General features: G+C 44.3%; 1 protein-coding gene across 2 annotated transcripts; it reads right to left on the bottom strand.

The window, feature by feature from the left end:
• Nucleotides 1–1,975: 1,975 nt before the first annotated feature.
• LOC116942697 (zinc finger and BTB domain-containing protein 14-like) lies at nucleotides 1,976–15,657 on the bottom strand. 2 transcript variants are annotated; one of them, XM_032954950.2, is made up of 4 exons: nucleotides 15,525–15,657; nucleotides 10,982–11,560; nucleotides 8,286–8,832; nucleotides 1,976–6,576 (listed from the first exon to the last, which is right to left on the bottom strand). In XM_032954950.2, exons 2-4 carry the CDS (start codon nucleotides 11,518–11,520, stop codon nucleotides 6,211–6,213), a joined length of 1,452 nt encoding a protein of 483 aa, XP_032810841.2. In that variant the 5' UTR covers nucleotides 11,521–11,560; nucleotides 15,525–15,657; the 3' UTR covers nucleotides 1,976–6,210. The 2 variants fall into 2 exon arrangements, with proteins under 2 accessions (XP_032810841.2, XP_032810839.2); XM_032954948.2 differs by having other exon boundaries at nucleotides 1,976–6,579.
• Nucleotides 15,658–16,318: the final 661 nt, after the last annotated feature.

The following is a 16,318-nucleotide window of genomic DNA, read 5'->3' on the forward strand; positions in this document are numbered from 1 at the left end:
TACAACACAACAAATCATTCTGCGCTGCCCCGCCACTGCCTACAAAGCATTGGATGGTCGCCCATCCAAGCACTATCCAGGTTCAACCCTTGCTTAGCTTCCGAGATCTGACAAGAGGTTGGGCACATTAATTCACGTACGCGAAATGAACTGCTTAAATCGGCATCACTGCGTAAAGAGCATTGGACTACTGCAGCAGTTCGTGCTTTTGTAAAAGAAAGTCGCGTTATTTTCAGCTGTTGTTGACATTGCTGGCTGTAAAGCACGCGAAGGTTTATATGGATGTAGACGGATGCATGCCGCTATATGCTCTTCATTTTGCTCACATTGTGAAGGGGCTAAAGGTGCGGCCTTGCAATTTCTTGCTCACACGACTGCTCGTGCAAGAGCCTCCGCTCGAGGGAGCTCTAGAGAATACTTTTTACAGGGTAGTTGGCCTACTCTTCCATGCTGGCCAGACGTCGTAGAAAGGGTTAGGAGTACCCACACTTTACCCCACCACACACGACACGCTAATCGACCGTAGTGTCCTGAATTGCACTGCTGGGTGGACAGAGAACGGGAGATTTAAGAAACTTGCACCATCGATTCAACAGCCGCGCTGGGAAGATGAACCAGTGACCTCGGGATTGCCAAGTCCGGCGTGCCACACATCACACAACGGCAGCTTTCAAAATTCACCCCACGTCACTTGAAAATTCAAAGCGTCGTAGATTCCCCTTTAAGTACACACCCATTATTTTGTAACGATGTGACCCGTGATCATTCGTAACCAATCCGTGGCCGTGGCTCTGCCTGTGTGTGTGTGTGAGCCGTGTTTATTCAGACTCGGGAGAATTTCCCCGGAGATGTGGTGATCTATGTCCTCCACGCGTCCCCACTGTGTAAGCACCAGGGGGTTGGTGTGTAGTGGTCGTGAAATATTGAGTGCTCTTGCTGGGCTGCCGACTGACATGTCATTCAGTTTTAATTTCTGCGGTCCCATCGCATGTGCCTTTTGACACGTTGCTCACAGCACGATGTGCAGGAAAAGGTGGTGCTTTCAGCCGATTATTGCAGAGAGGACGTAAACCTTTTTTGGCCTCTTGCCTAAAATAAAATCCGAATGGTGTGAACGAATTGATCTATTTGCCAGGTAAGGCCCCCACTGAGCTGTATAGCTCTTTTTTTTTCTTCAGAAGCGACCACAAATGATAGCTCAACGACGTGGCTTATCGCGTGGAAATGTATTGCGAACAAATACTCTAAACGCGTGATGTTGATTCTAAAAGTGGAGGGATAAACCGGAGGACCCGGAGAAAAATCCACACGACCATGGGAAGAGAACATACAAACTCCAAATACACAGGCGTCAGGGTAAGGATCAAACCCACCACCTCCTGTACACCAGGCGAGGAAGTTAACATCTCGCCACCGCCGGCACCCCAAATAGGTCTGGAAGCACTCCAAGTGTCCTTTTGTTAGATGGCTTGGCAGACTTTATGTTAGTCCCCATTGCATTTTACATTTCACACGTCACGCTTTTCATGTATGGCCTTATTATATTGTTGGGCACATGCTTTTGTTTTCATTCATGAATGCTTGCAAAGGAGCGCTTAAATCATACGCTCTTCCCATTTATCCCCTGCTGGCTCAGGATAAACTTAGGTGAGTGCACTTCCTTCCATAAAAAAAACCCAAACATAATGGAATTTTTATATCGCATTTGGCACCATGTGCTGAACACTTGCGTATAAATTTGCTGTCCTTGAACACTTCATCTTACTACTCTGTGTATCATAATATGCATTTATTGGCGTATTAGAAGTTACCTTTGGGGTAATTTCAGAATCACGCTGGGATTGTAATAATAATTGTTCACTTATACAAAAGCAGAATTCAAATAACCTGCACGACAGGTGTACGCCATCTGTAACCCTGTGATAGTGAGGTTCATATGAATGGTTCGTCCAGAAAGGTAGGTACAAACATTACATCAGAGGATATATCAATATTTATCGATACAAGGCACAGAAATTCACTGTAATATTGTCAGGTGTAAATAATGACACTGGATCGTTTCAGTGTTGCTTTCACATCGGCATGTTTACGCACCGCATCTTTATAATAAATGTTGCAGCCAGAGGGGAAAAAATAAGAGGGGAAAAAATAATGTACTTGCTTCTGTAAACTGCACTCGGAATCCGCGCAACCGATACTGACGGCTACCTATTGGACTGCTTCATTTCATCATTACCGTGTTCAACCACCGTACTGCATATCAAACACTTCTCTGTTTGCACAGCTCGACTTTGGAATTACCTCCTATTGTCTATTTTCCCCAGCTGTGACCTTGTTCAATTCAAGCAATTTTTAACCCTTATACCATGAATAGTGCTGTTTGTTATTCTTGGTTCTTTCGGTAAAGTCACGTAGAAGGGAAACAATAAAATACAAATATAAAACAATAAAATTCTCACGTTTCGACTGCAACACAAGCAATCATCATCAGGTGTGAAAACCACAAAAAAAATTGAAAAAAATGGCAGGTTTTTTTTACCTTAGCACCACGGAGAGCGATTTGACAGTTTGTTCAGATGGACGAGTCCATATATGTTCGGAAAAGAGGGGGGAGACTAAAAATAATGGATGCGGTCTGAAAGCCACCTTAAGCGTGATCAATCAAATAAGACCCGAAATGGTTTATCAAATCCTTCCAATGATTGCTAAGCCAGAACCCATCTTCTCGGTTGAAATTGTCTGTTTGTATATGTGGATAACCTCATGAACGAATCTCTCATGGTAGCCAGATGGCTTGCAAAGAACCTCTGTCTTGGAGAGGAAAAAAAAACGCCACTTTTTTCAAATTTTCTTGTTGTGGTTTTCACACCTGATGATGATTGCTTGTGTTGCAGTCGAAACGTCGTGAGAATTTTATTGTTTCATATTTTTATTATTTTATTGTTTCCCTTCTACGTGACTTTACCGAAAGAACCAAGAATATGAATCCCTGCAGTCACGAAAGCTTTAAATAAAAAGTGCTGTTTGTTGCTGGCCGCTTAACTTTCTGGGCTTTTGTGCTCGGTAATTGTGATACAAAAAAATAATCCACCTTTATTCTTGTAAGAAAATGCATTTTGCAAGCAAATTTGTGTACCAATTAAATGATGCAATACAACACTGCAAATATTTACAAATGTAGTGGGTAATAACACATACATGCATAAATGAATGATATAATGAAACTTTAGTCAGATTATATTTAGCTAAGTAGCAAAGTATATTTATTTGTTCACGTGAATCTCATACATCTGATAATTTCCAACTTTACGTAACTACAGCGGACTGGACACATAAAATTATTTAGTCATTCAACCAAGGGTGAATTAAGAGTTGTATGTACAAACAGTAACGGATAACATTGTGTCTTTATAGTTAGACCATTGATATTAATGGTGATACTGCATATGTATTTTGAACTTCTCTCGCACCATATGTACTCAACCGTGCTCTTAAAGCTACAAGAAATGTTCTTCCTTAATGACACACATTTGGTTATTTGTGGTCATTTTATCAATTAACGATAAAACTCTAATTTAAATACTGTACGAAATATTGGTTCCAGTTAGAAATTCAATGGTACAGTATAAAAAATAATTAATTTCCAGATAGAATTTTTTTCTGGAATACCAATTTTAAACCCAAGCAAAATTAGACATATTTTTTATACTGGAATCAAACTTTTAACCTCTGCAGTCATATTAGCCACATGCACTAGTCGCCTTACTCCAGTGAAGTACAACACAAGCATCTGCTGATGCACTGGTGAATGTGAAATCCTGGGATTAAACCACTAACAAACATTAAAAAAAACTTCCTCACCAATCACCCTAATACCAATGCACAATTCACTCAGGTGAGTTCGCTGTAATGGATACGAACAAAATCTCAGCATCAGTTAGGAGGAATGTAAATACAATTTTTATCACTGGCTTTGTGTTCTGCTCAAGAAAAAACACTTTGGAATGTACATTTTGTATAATGGACACAACAAACGTTTAATTTCATGTACCTTTCAATATCAAAACAACGTAAACAGACTTAACATTAGAGCACAAATCCTTTTTGAAAATTATCTGCCCGTTAGCTAACATGGAGAGCTCGTTAAACGTCAGCAATAGTATATTTCATCTGATGCAGCTTATATGTTGTTGACATGAAGAAAATAACAGTACAATGTACAGAGAAAGGATAATTTTTTTTTTTATAAACATCTTAGCTGCTGTCCAGTTGACAGCTCTTCAAAATCAACATTTTAAATGGCAGCAACTTAAAACGACAAACGTGGACACTCCGCGTTTCATGCTTTTAGCGTTCATAAGCACATACATAGTCAGGCTGCACAATTGCCAAAGTGTACACCAAGACATTATGGGAAAGAGCAAACACAAATGCATTTACCCTCCCGAATACTAAACACATAAGTGCTGCTTCACAGAAGTGCTCTTTCAACATTTAGAACGAAAGTGCTCTACCACAGGCACAGCCGTGAGTATTTGTAAATGGAACATTAATTAAGCTCGTTTCAATTTTACTCGCCAAAGCCGCGTGAAATTGGGGGCCGCGTCTTCAAATGGAGGCATTCTGGGCTTGACAAGGGGGGGCTTCCTGCCGTATGCCTCAAGTGTTTAGACAAGAGGCGTCATCTCAGACGATGCCAATAACACAATTAGTGCAGTGCCTCATGTTAGCCAGTGCAGGTACTCAATATAAATAAAAATGTACATTTAATGTGTAGATTTATATATGCTCTAATTAAGTGGATTGAATGTTATCATTTTAACCACAACATAACTCTTAACTGAAATCCTATTTAATACATTTTAACGAATGTTCGTGTCCAAATCGCCTTAGATACAGCCCAATCTCATCAGATCTTGAAAACCAAGCAGGGTTGAGCTCGGTTCGTAGTAATAGGATGGGCGACCAGCACAGATTGCCAGGTGATGTAGGCATGGGGCTGCCAGACGGTCAGAAGATTACATGCGACGTGTCAGACCCTTGTATATACGACTTTCTCTGGGTTCTTCAGTTTTTGCGCACATTAAACCATCCCGCTCATCAACCGTATTTACCAACCATCCCAATACAGGACCCTCCTAAAATTTAAGTAATGTTCTGCAAGTATTTAGTGTTATATGCTTATTATATTTCACCCGGCCATCAATTCTGCCAAGCTACCACAATTTAACCTTTACAATTAAAATAAAGAAATGTAGCAGTGAAAGGCCGACAAAAAATTAATACCGCACCTAGGTGGTTATGCTTTTTAACGGAGCTTGGTACTGGCAGCAAATCAAAAGTGTCAGTCCAATAAATCGTTCCCCCCCCCCCCCGCATTTTGAACCTAGCAAGCAGATGGATAAAATGTAAATATTTATAAACTATATTTTTTAATCCATGTAATCTGCACAAGTCTGTACAATTACCTATCTAAAATTACTGTACACACATTTATCACATTTTAAATAACATTTTAAATAATGCCTGAAGTTCTGCAAGAAGCTCTAACAATTTAATTTCCACTGCGAGATCATATGGTTAAAAGTTTCTTCATTAATTACAAATCCAATGACTCGGGCATAGGCCACTTGTGAAACCAAAATTCATAACAGTTATATAATTACTTCAAAGCTAAAGTTTGTTCAGAAAACACATCGCGAGTCAAGAGAAAACGCAGAGCAATAAAGCTTCAGGGCACAACTTTAACCAAATAATGTTACATTTCTGACATTTTCACACCTGGTAATCTCTACATTAAATTCTCACAAAAACGAAAGAGCAATGTCGAGTGCATTAAGTAGAAAAATAATATATTATTGCTCTCCGATGTGTGTTCGGGTTGTACCGTATGTTGTCCAGCACCACGTCTGACGTTTCGCTTTACGTGCTGGGAGTTCGTTCCCAAAGAAGTTTCGGTTTCTAACACTGCTCCCAACGCGTGAAGCGGACGTCATGCCGAACAGGTACAACACAACCCCGAAAACACATTGGAGAGTTATACAGCACAACTGCGAAAAACCTACACAGTAAGAATATATTATAATCATTTTAAAAGTCGAATTAGAAAAATCTTGGTTTAACACTTGACACATTGTTTTAAGTTTACAAGTTCATAAACCCCCGCCCTGTACTTCTCAAAATATTGCAGAGGCTCCTCTTGGCAAGAAGCTAAAGCACTGCAGCCCCAGCGATGTGAGAAATGTCCGAGCCGTCGCCTCCTCCTCCTCCTCCTCCCATGAGCTGCGATGGCGACAGGGGCGACGCGTGCTGTCCGTGCATCGTGTTGAGGTGCCGCTTGAGGTCCGACGTCTTCCCGAACGCCTTGAGGCAGACGCGGCACACGAAGGGGCGCTCACCGCGGTGCCGCCGCTCGTGGTCCTTGAGGTGCGACTTGTGCTTGAACGCCTTGAGGCAGAGCGGGCACATGAAGGGGCGCTCGTTGGTGTGGACGCGCTCGTGTTTCTTCAGGTCGGGCCCCCGCGCAAACGCCTTGCCGCAGCGCGTGCACGCAAACGGCTTCAGGCCCATGTGCACCTGCTTCAGAGGCCAAACAATAGCGAGGCAAACACGTAAACTGTTTGCATCTCCAAAGGCGGTAGTAGAGGTGCCTAAACATTACTTAACTTTGAAAAAGAAACAATATCGAGTGTATCTGGCGTGGAGATGGGGAAGCTTTAATACAGCAGCAGCAGATTAATCATGGCTGATGATTTGAACGGCCTCAATTAATGCCAATTTGTATGTACCATGTTAACAATCACTTGTTAGCTTCTGACTAATTTTTGTTATCTATAATGTGCTATTAACCCACTTCTTCCAATTTGCTCAAGATTATAGTTACTGAATGGGAATGTATCACGATCTCCAAGTCAGAAAAAAGCCCTATAACACCTGAGAATGCATCCCACTGCCTGAGGCTCAGTCTTTTGTAACAAAAAAAACTTTTCTATCCGTGGAAATGTCTTCCTCCACCTCTATCCCCACTTTATCATTTCAAATGCTGGGTATGTCATAAGTGACAAATTAGTACTGAACAAAGTGAGAAAATCCTCATGTTGTCAAGTAATGCAGTAAATGTGAAAATAATTGATTAAAACAGTCATGGATAATGAGAGTCCTTTATTTACCTGGGAAAACCTTGCCAGAGTCGCTAGACATTTTCAAGAGTGTTGTGGCCAAATCTTTATTGTGTTTGTGCTGGGGGAAAAACTAAATTGTCACAAAAATCCCACATATGTACTGTATACGAGAGGAGGGTAATACATCAAAAATCCACAAATGGGTCAATAACCTAATTCTTTCTTAAAATTGTCACGTGCCGTTTCAGTGAACTGGAGGTAAAAAAAGAAAAAACACAAGCATCCATTTCAAAAGCATTAAAGGTCGATGTGACCAAAAGGCTTTCCAAGCTAATGTGTTTCAGCTATTGGTCGACAAGGCATTGGTCCAGGTTTTTCTGGTCGATGGCCATAAGAATATTTTTAATATATATTAATCACAACTTCTATCTCACCATAACATGGCAAGCCATATGAAACAGACCCTTGTGCGTTGATTTACATAATACGTTCTGCACTGAATTAAGGCCATTTCGTAACCCTAAACCTGGGAACATGACGGACATGGCGACCAACCGCCACCACCTCCAAAGAGCTGCAGCGAGATGTCTTCTGCCACAGCGATCGTTAGTCAAGACGGCATTGGTACCATGTCCACACTTAACAAGATGCATAACTCAGCTACGTTCAGAGCATCTGGACACATCCATCAAGGATGATAAAGAGTTTGAAAGAGCCCGGAACCTCTTTCTTAAGAAGTGTGGTGAAATTGTAAATTGACAGGACGACTTGGCTGTATTCTGTAGTTGCCTCTCGATTTGAAACGTTGCAAGATATTTTTAGCTGTGGCACCCCTTCCCACCCCACATAAGTATTTGTCACTGAAAAGGCAGGTTTTAATGATGGCAATGGTTAATGAAATAAAGATACTGACTTGGGATGCCTTATCGTTGCACAGAAGCTGGATATAAGCACACCTCTTGGGAGCAAGTCCAGGTGTGCTAATATCAGAAGTGTGCTTGTATCAGAATTTACCCGTTTCCATTCCCCACCAGTGTAATGTAATGTGTTGCATAAATCATAACGGCGGTTGTATGAGATCTGCTTTATTCAGCTTCTATTCGATGTTGTTGTATTATTGTCATGAATTAAAGTTTACACCAAAACGCTGGCACACACACTCACCTTCATGTGCTCTCTGAGATGGGGCTGCTGCATGTAGGCCTTGTCGCACATGACGCACGTGAATGGCCGCTCGGCAACATGGTGCTGCTCGTGAGCACGCAGTCTCGGCTCGGACGAGAACGCACGACCGCACTGCTCGCAGAAGTACGTTCCGCCACCACCGCCACCACCGCCGCCGCTGCCACCAACACCCACGAAGTAGTCCAGGTTCTCTGTGGCCTCCGAGTCCACGGCAGCTTTGCGCAGCGCGTCCATGTCCTCTCCGCCTAGGAAGTCCTGCTCGCTTGGCATCAGGTGACGGTGGTGGTGGTGGTGGTGGCGTGACTGCTCGGCCACAGAGGCGAGCGCCACAGGGCCGGCGAGGGCTCCCGGTGTGCTGCAGCGGTAGAGGCCGCCACTTACGCCGCACGCGTGCTCGCAGCTGCTGCCATGGCCGCTCACTCCAGAGCCCAGCGCTTCGCCAAGGCTGCCCGAGTAGGGCCCGCTCACGACGATGGCAGCGGCTCCCTGCCCTTTCTCCGCCTCCAGGCAGTCATGCGAGCGACGCCTGCACGCCAAAGCGACCGACCGCAAAGAAGCGGGCGCGTAATTGTGCACCGATTCGCCGATTGATACACGGTATTGACTGATGTGTGTGAGGATTGATCACTTACAATCTATGCAGATTACATGTAAGTGGCATGCCGTTTCCTTTCAGTGCATCTCAAGCAAAAAAAATGTAGAGGCAGCAACAAAGGAGAAACAATAATAAAGAGACAAAATAGAATAGATTTGACTTGAATCGTGACCCACAAAGAGTGGCAGTTAATGACATTGCTAGGGGGTGAATCGTTACATGCCTACAACAAAGGTGCATTGTTCTCATAACAGCTCTGCAACAGCAGTCCAAATACTGTCTCCACCGCACTACTGCGGTCCGTATTATTGGGTGACGTTGCAATGGCAGTAGTGCAGAAGCACAAAGAACCAAAAAAAAACATTCTTCAATAACACTTCCTTAGAAGAAAAAAATGTGTCTCACATATTTGTACACGCTGTGAGGAAGGGCCATTGCCTGAAACGTGGCCTACTGTGATTCAGGTTTCCCTATAACTGCTCTATTCTTATGAAGATATAGGCAGTACAATAAATAAATAAAAACACATTTCAATCATCTGCTGATTGGCAATAACTCGATCTGGGTTGCGGTCGAAATGTGGTTTAAATGAAGATGAAATGCAGCAAATAGATTGTTTCTTGTCGTTTAGTACCGAGGCTGCGATCTGATTGTCCAACACCAATTTAAAGCAATGTTAATGAGAAAAAAGCTATAAAGATGTGGTCAAGCACATGATAGTGAGTTTCATCTCTGTTTAAAAAACAGTGAAACTAAAGCAATACTTCCTTTCATCAACTTAATATATTTTCCAGATTCACAAGACAGCCTAAATTGCAGACAGCAGTGCAGAATATCCATTGTGCTACTGTACCATACACCCCCGGCTATGCTTCCCACCACCAACCCAAACTGACTAGTGAGAAATATGGTCAAATAACCCACGTGACCGATACGGCATGGGGGGAGGACCTAATCAAGCAGTGGATTGACAAAGTGATTTTACTGGATATGTACATGTCACAAGACAGCCGGTAATAAGAACATAAAATAACCTAAACATCTATGCTGCTTTTATAAACATCCTCATTTAGTTGATGTGCCTCTCTCGAACAATTACACTATGCCTGCTGCCATCCCCGTGCATGGCAATGAAACAAATAATTGACTCAATAACATTTTACCAAGAAACTATATAAATAACGTATGAATGCCTCACATGAATGTAACACGTGACATTTATAAATCACCAGTGCTGCTACAACCAAAGTAATGGCTTCGAAATGTTTTGAGGCACAAATTCATAACCAGCTAGTTGATAATACAACTACAAAATCAGTTGCCACGTTGAGAAAATTCCACAGCTACTTATTATTTTATCAGCATAGCCTGAACTGCAACAAGCCAGAACGAGTGAAATATGGGAAGATATGTTGCGCTATAGCCAACAAAAACAAAACGTGAATCTTCACTGTCAACAGATACCCGACTGGTAATCTTCTATCGGTAGGTTTTCTCTGTGTCCACTGCATGGAACACACGAAAGTGCACATTAAGCATATCTTCCAAAAGGAACTGCATTCATGAGGCTTAAGAGTGTTGTTTGGGAAATATTTACTTATTTTAAACAAACCTTTCAATAAAAAAATGAATCTCACATTGTAGCATAATGCCAGTGAAAATATTTGATTTAAAGGCAATCTAACACTGTGCTATGAACCCAGTGAATCAAGTTTGATTCCCTCCTCGGCTTACATCATTGGCGAGGGGTATCTTAACCGGTCCTCAGCACAACCCTTCACCAACCTGCACTGACCAGTGAGCTAAAGTTTGGTCAATTAAACCCCACGACCCACAGCATGAGGAGGCCCTCATCAAGCAGTGCATTAAATTTCATGTTACATTACTCAATGTCACCGCATTACAGTATTACGCTCTCACATGTCCTGATACAATTTTACGACGACCTTTATAACCAAATAAGAGTGCCCAACAGCTCTTACAACCAAAATGTGATTTGGCAAAGTGTTGTAATTTTTTTTTAAATCAATGCCTTCCTTGTAAAATTTTCCCTACATTTCGTGTTGACCGGTACAGCTACCTGCAGGGTGCCATGACGGGCCGGTGGATGCGATCGCTGATGCTGTAGGGGTAGCGCGCTTTGCGTCGTCCCTCCGATGGTGAAACCGGTATGGGTCGCGGAGCGGACCCTGCCACGGACGACGGCATCGGCTGGCAGGAGTGGCCCTCGCACAACGCGCCGCGCTTCTCCGCACAGATCTCATCGACGAAGGCCACGCCGAGCGCCCGCCCGGACGCCACTACCAGCTCGAGGTCCTCGGGCTGGACGCTGATCTCGGCCGTGTACATGTAAGCGAGAACGGCCTCGAACACGGCCGGGCGCACAAAGTCGAGCTGCAGGACAGCCGGCCGGTCTGTGCCTGGGTGGCCGCACAGCAGCCTACGGAAGTAAGAGCTGCACGCAGCCAGAACACAGCAGTGCGCGGGGTAACACACGCCCTCGACGATCACCGAGACGTCGCACAGCGCACCGCCCTCCATGCGCTGGTCGTTCAGCAGGCGCAGCAGCGTGCTGGAGTGGCGAGCATCGCGAAAACGCCGGCGTTCAAAGGCTGCCATGGCACCACCCTGTTGCCGCCAACCCTACACCACCAGGTTCCTGCAACAGATGTCTTGGCTTTTAATACAGTAAAGTGTATGGCAGAACCGTGAGAGATGGCTATGATTTGAGGCCTCCAACCAGCAGTGGGCTGATCTGGGCTGATGATGTTGAATGGGAGGATTGGGGAACCGATGGCCCATAGGCCAGACCGCTTCATATGGCCTGCTGCTACATGCGGCCCAACATTAAAAATGGGTCACAAATTATACTTATCACCGCAGGTATCTTAGCCGCGTGCCTACGTTGCAACTGTGACCCGACATCAATGTGTGTAGTAAAGGTAAGCCTTCACCATATTTTGTATTCTTATTGTATAATTACAAAATGTGCGGTTTACCAAATATATTTCAAAGTCCTATTTGGCCCTCACGGAGGAAATGCTTCCCCAACTCATGGAATTTATTGCACTTACACAAGCACGGAGGTAGAACTGTTAGCATCGAAAATTTATTGTCCAGCAGTGGATTGGGAATGTGTAACACGCCAGAGCTTGGACCAAAGTTAAATCCATTTGCCAACTAATTGGAAAGGTAAGTAAATTAAGTTTACTCATGCTAATGCCTTTTGATATGAAATGCATTTGGCCCCTTTTATGTGGGCTACCAGAACAAATTGATGGTACATTACTTGCAATTAGAAGCACTGTCTTTTCAGTTATGCTTAATTACTCAGGCAAATATTTTTAAAAGTCAAACGTTGTAGTGCATTACTATATTAAGCATAATTGGCATTCTGTCTATTTATTGTAGTTTTTACAGAGCTGGTCGATTAGGGATGCTAAAGAGTCTTATTGTGTAGACCACGCTAAAATGGACAAACCTGGTAGTCCCAGCCCGATTCCTAACCCCACCAACAGAGCCACTTGGTCAATAAATGAGGTCTTTGACCTCCTTCATGAATGCATGGCTTCACCTTTAGACCCATAAAGTTGAAGATCTCACGTGGGTGACCTCGTGACAGTCACACAAAGTCACTTGTGAGGACCAGCAGCAAAATTCAATGTGGAGAGGAACTTGCAAACGGCACAATATACAAGCAGTGCCCCAAGATTGCATCACAGCACCTAATTCCATGAAATTACAGTCCAGTATCTGGAATCTAGTTACTACAGTATTATATGATGGGGGAGTGGTGGCATAGTGGTCTGCAAACTGTGGTATCAACTGGAAATCGAAGTTTAATTCCCGGCCACAGCTAACATCTGTGATGAGTGATATTTAAACCAGTATTGGGTCACTCCCTCCACCAACCTGCACTGGCCAGCGTGATGGGAGTACTATACAGGAAAACAACCGCCTTAACCGAAAGGCATTGAATCATATTTATTTATATTGGAGGAATCCAATGCGCTACAAAGCTCTTGTTCACAAGTATCCAGTTGGGGTGGGTCATCTAGTAATGGATGACAAAGGGCTGTACATTAAACTTTGCATTACATTCGTTAATGCTATTGCATTGGTTTTATGGTTTAGTATTTTATGATGTAAATAGATGATGATGTAACCGAATAAGAGCACCCATTGAGCCCACAAGGCTATTTTTCAAAGGAGACCTGCGATTAAACACTCCTTATTGTGGGAATTGGACAAACATGTCAATGAAAATGTCTGGATATTATGAAGCTTTTACACGCATCATTATCATAAATATAGCAACATTAATATTGCAATGAAGGCATTGTAATTATTCTAGTGTGAACTTCAAGTTGCTATTTTTTGGGTCAGTAAGATTAACACTAACTTGCATTTTTAAACGATATAATGCAAACACTTAATATAAAACAAAACATTCGCCAAAAGTATTGGACTGTAGCTAACAGGAGGCAAACAGCCTTAGCCCAACAATATCTTAAACTCAAACTAAACTATTTTTTTTATTTTTACCAGGTAAGGCCCACTGACCTATAATGTATATCTCTTTTTCAGAAGCGGCCCGGCCACAAATTATAGCTCAAATAAGTGGCTTATCATGTGTGAATTAATAGCAGCCAAATACTCTAAACGCAATTTTTAAAAATGTGGAGGGAAAACCTGGAGAAAAATCCACGTGACCGCGGGGAGACGATGCAAACTCCAAATATACAGCAGCCGTCAGGGTCGGGATCGAACCCACGACCTCATGTATACCAGGTGAGGTAGTTAACATCTTGCCGCAGTGTTTTTAAAATAACGATCAGACCACCGGACTTTCTGGACCAATATTTGACGGCACAATTTGTTCAGCAGGTGACACCCTGCTGATGAAGCTCAAACAAGGCAAAAACGGCCAAGGGTTTGCTGCGTAAACAAATACTGTTGGGGAAACTCTGATCCAGAAGGCCTATATTTTGAGGGATCTAAGTGTTATTTATTTTTTCATGCCGACAAGATATAACCTTGTCTCTGCTTTAGTTATCTTAACGTGCATAATAGTCCAAGTCCTAGTCTTGATTCTGAGCACTCGATCCATTACACACACGAACACACACACACCAATATGTACGTATGAAGAAGTGTTACGTATAAATAAAAACAATAATTAGAAAACAACATTAACCCAGCACAAACTAAAAAAACCACAGCAACGGGCAGCACCACGCCCGTCCGTTCGTGTCCAGCCAACCCCCTGGCGGTAACGGAGTCAGAAGCGAGCTTTGGCACACAGGCTGTCCGTCCGTCGGTCAATACGCAACACTTAACAACGAACACCAAAACAGTGGAACACTGACCAGCACAGTAATATTAACTTAAAAACAACCAAGACCCGCCGAGCGAGGCCTAGGCGGCGCGTAGGCCCCTCACGTCACCACGGCAACTTTTACACGCGGGCTGGTTTTTAACGTTAAAAAGTCGTTCAAGTTGCACCGCGGCACGGCGAGTGTGTTCGCCAAACACGTGCGTTGTCCTCGTTAAGCAATTGTTTGCGACATTTGGCGTGCTTTCTGTATCATAACTGGTACATGCTCACGACGGTTAAAGACGGTTGTGGGAATTGCATGCGGTCTATCGCAGCGTGTGTGTTGTGTGTGTGTGAGACACACGTGAGGTAGCCCTCATCCCAGCAGTGGATGTAACACAAAGGTGCTTCAGATGTACATGACTTGTGTTTGTGTACAACACGTACGGTACATAACGCGTACACGATTGCACGTGGATACTGTAGGTACAACCTATGCGTGTTCGTTTTGTTTGCGTGTATGCAGGTGTGTAATGTTTGTATGTAACACGTGGGTACTGTATACACATATTTTGTACGTATGTTGTTGTTGCAAGTGTGTGTGTGTATATATATAACGTGTCTAACGTGTGGGTAATGTCTGTGTAACCTATGTGTGTGTGATTATAACATGTGCATACTGTAAAAAATGTGTATATGCAAGTGTGTGTATACTGTGTATAACATGTAGGTACTGTATGTATACCATGTGTGTAATGTATGTAAGCTTAAATATGTATATGGCAGGACCTGTGTAAATGTATCTAACACACGTGTGTGTTAAAATGTGCATATAACAAGTGTGAAAAACGTTTGCGTACATAACGCTTTTAATGTATTAACATATATGCTTAGGTCATTATACTATTATTGTTTGTGTATTAAAACCTAAGTGTATAGTGTCATGATGTTGCTGTTAGTGTATGAATACCCGCGTTGTTGTACTTATGTGTTATGCTATTTATGTATATTACTATATGTATTCCCTGGTCGTAGAGCTATCACTGTTGTCTACCAGACATCTGTGTACGCTCCCACAGTCATTCCTAGTGTACTAACACCAACCAGGGGCATGTGTAATCACAACGTTGTCGTTATCTACATGTGTAGATATATATTGTTACGCTACTACTTTTAACTAATTCACACGTACGTATGTACGCACGCACTATGTATTATCACATTGCCATCATCGTTAGCCTATCAGCTGATGATAGCAGCTGACAAAGCGGCAACAAGCAGGCGTGGGTGGATGTGATCACTCTACCTGGACGGGGACACGCGGCCTCCTCCCGCGGCCTGGCGGGTGGGCGGGCGCGAAACGTCGGGGACGGCGCGCCCGGGGTCGCGGCTCGGAGGCTGTGAGGCGCGAAGCGACGCGCAGGGCCCTAGAGCCCCGCCCCCCCTCCACCACAAGTTCCCCCGCCCCCCCACCACAATTTCCACCGCCCCCCCACCACAAGTTCCCCCGCCCCCTCCACCACAAGTTCCCCCGCCCCCTCCACCACAAGTTCCCCCGCCCCCTCCACCACAAGTTCCCCCGCCCCCCTCCACAAGTTCCCCCGCCCCCCCCACCACAATTTCCCCCGCCCCCCACCACAAGGTCCCCCGCCCCCCACCACAAGTTCCCCCGCCCCTCCCACCACCACAATTTCCCCCGCCCCCCACCACAAGTTCCCCCGCCCCCAACACCACAAGTTCCCCCGCCCCCCACCACAAGTTCCCCCGCCCCTCCCACCACCACAATTTCCCCCGCCCCCTCCACCACAAGTTCCCCCACCCCCCTCCCACCACCACAAGTTCCCCCGCCCCCCTCCCACCACCACAAGTTCCCCCGCCCCCCCCCACCACAATTCACGTCGCCCCTAATTCCCCCCGCCACAATTCCCCAACCCCCGCCTCCATTCTCTCCCCCCGCCCCTATTCCCGCCACCCCGCCTCCTTGGCGCTTAACTTTGCCCCCAACCCTCCACCCTGCCCGCCCCCGAGAGCACGCCCCTCCCTCCCTCCCGCTTGATTATTCATGCCCCGCCCCGCTTCCCCCGAGTCCTGAGACCCCGC

The sequence above is a fragment of the Petromyzon marinus genome, chromosome 15 (assembly GCF_048934315.1).
Source record: "Petromyzon marinus isolate PM22_M1 ecotype Great Lakes invasive population chromosome 15, UKy_Petmar_22M1.pri1.0, whole genome shotgun sequence".
Lineage (NCBI taxonomy): Eukaryota > Metazoa > Chordata > Hyperoartia > Petromyzontiformes > Petromyzontidae > Petromyzon > Petromyzon marinus.

Excerpts from the sequence above, each read along its gene's own strand:
- LOC116942697 (XM_032954948.2), bottom strand. The coding sequence starts at position 11,520 with ATGGCAGCCTTTGAACGCCGGCGTTTTCGCGATGCTCGCCACTCCAGC. Across the intron at positions 8,833-10,981 it reads CCCGTCATGGCACCCTGCAG|GCGTCGCTCGCATGACTGCC; the intron begins GTAGCTGTACCG and ends TTTGGCGTGCAG. Across the intron at positions 6,580-8,285 it reads ATCTCAGAGAGCACATGAAG|CAGGTGCACATGGGCCTGAA; the intron begins GTGAGTGTGTGT and ends TGGCCTCTGAAG.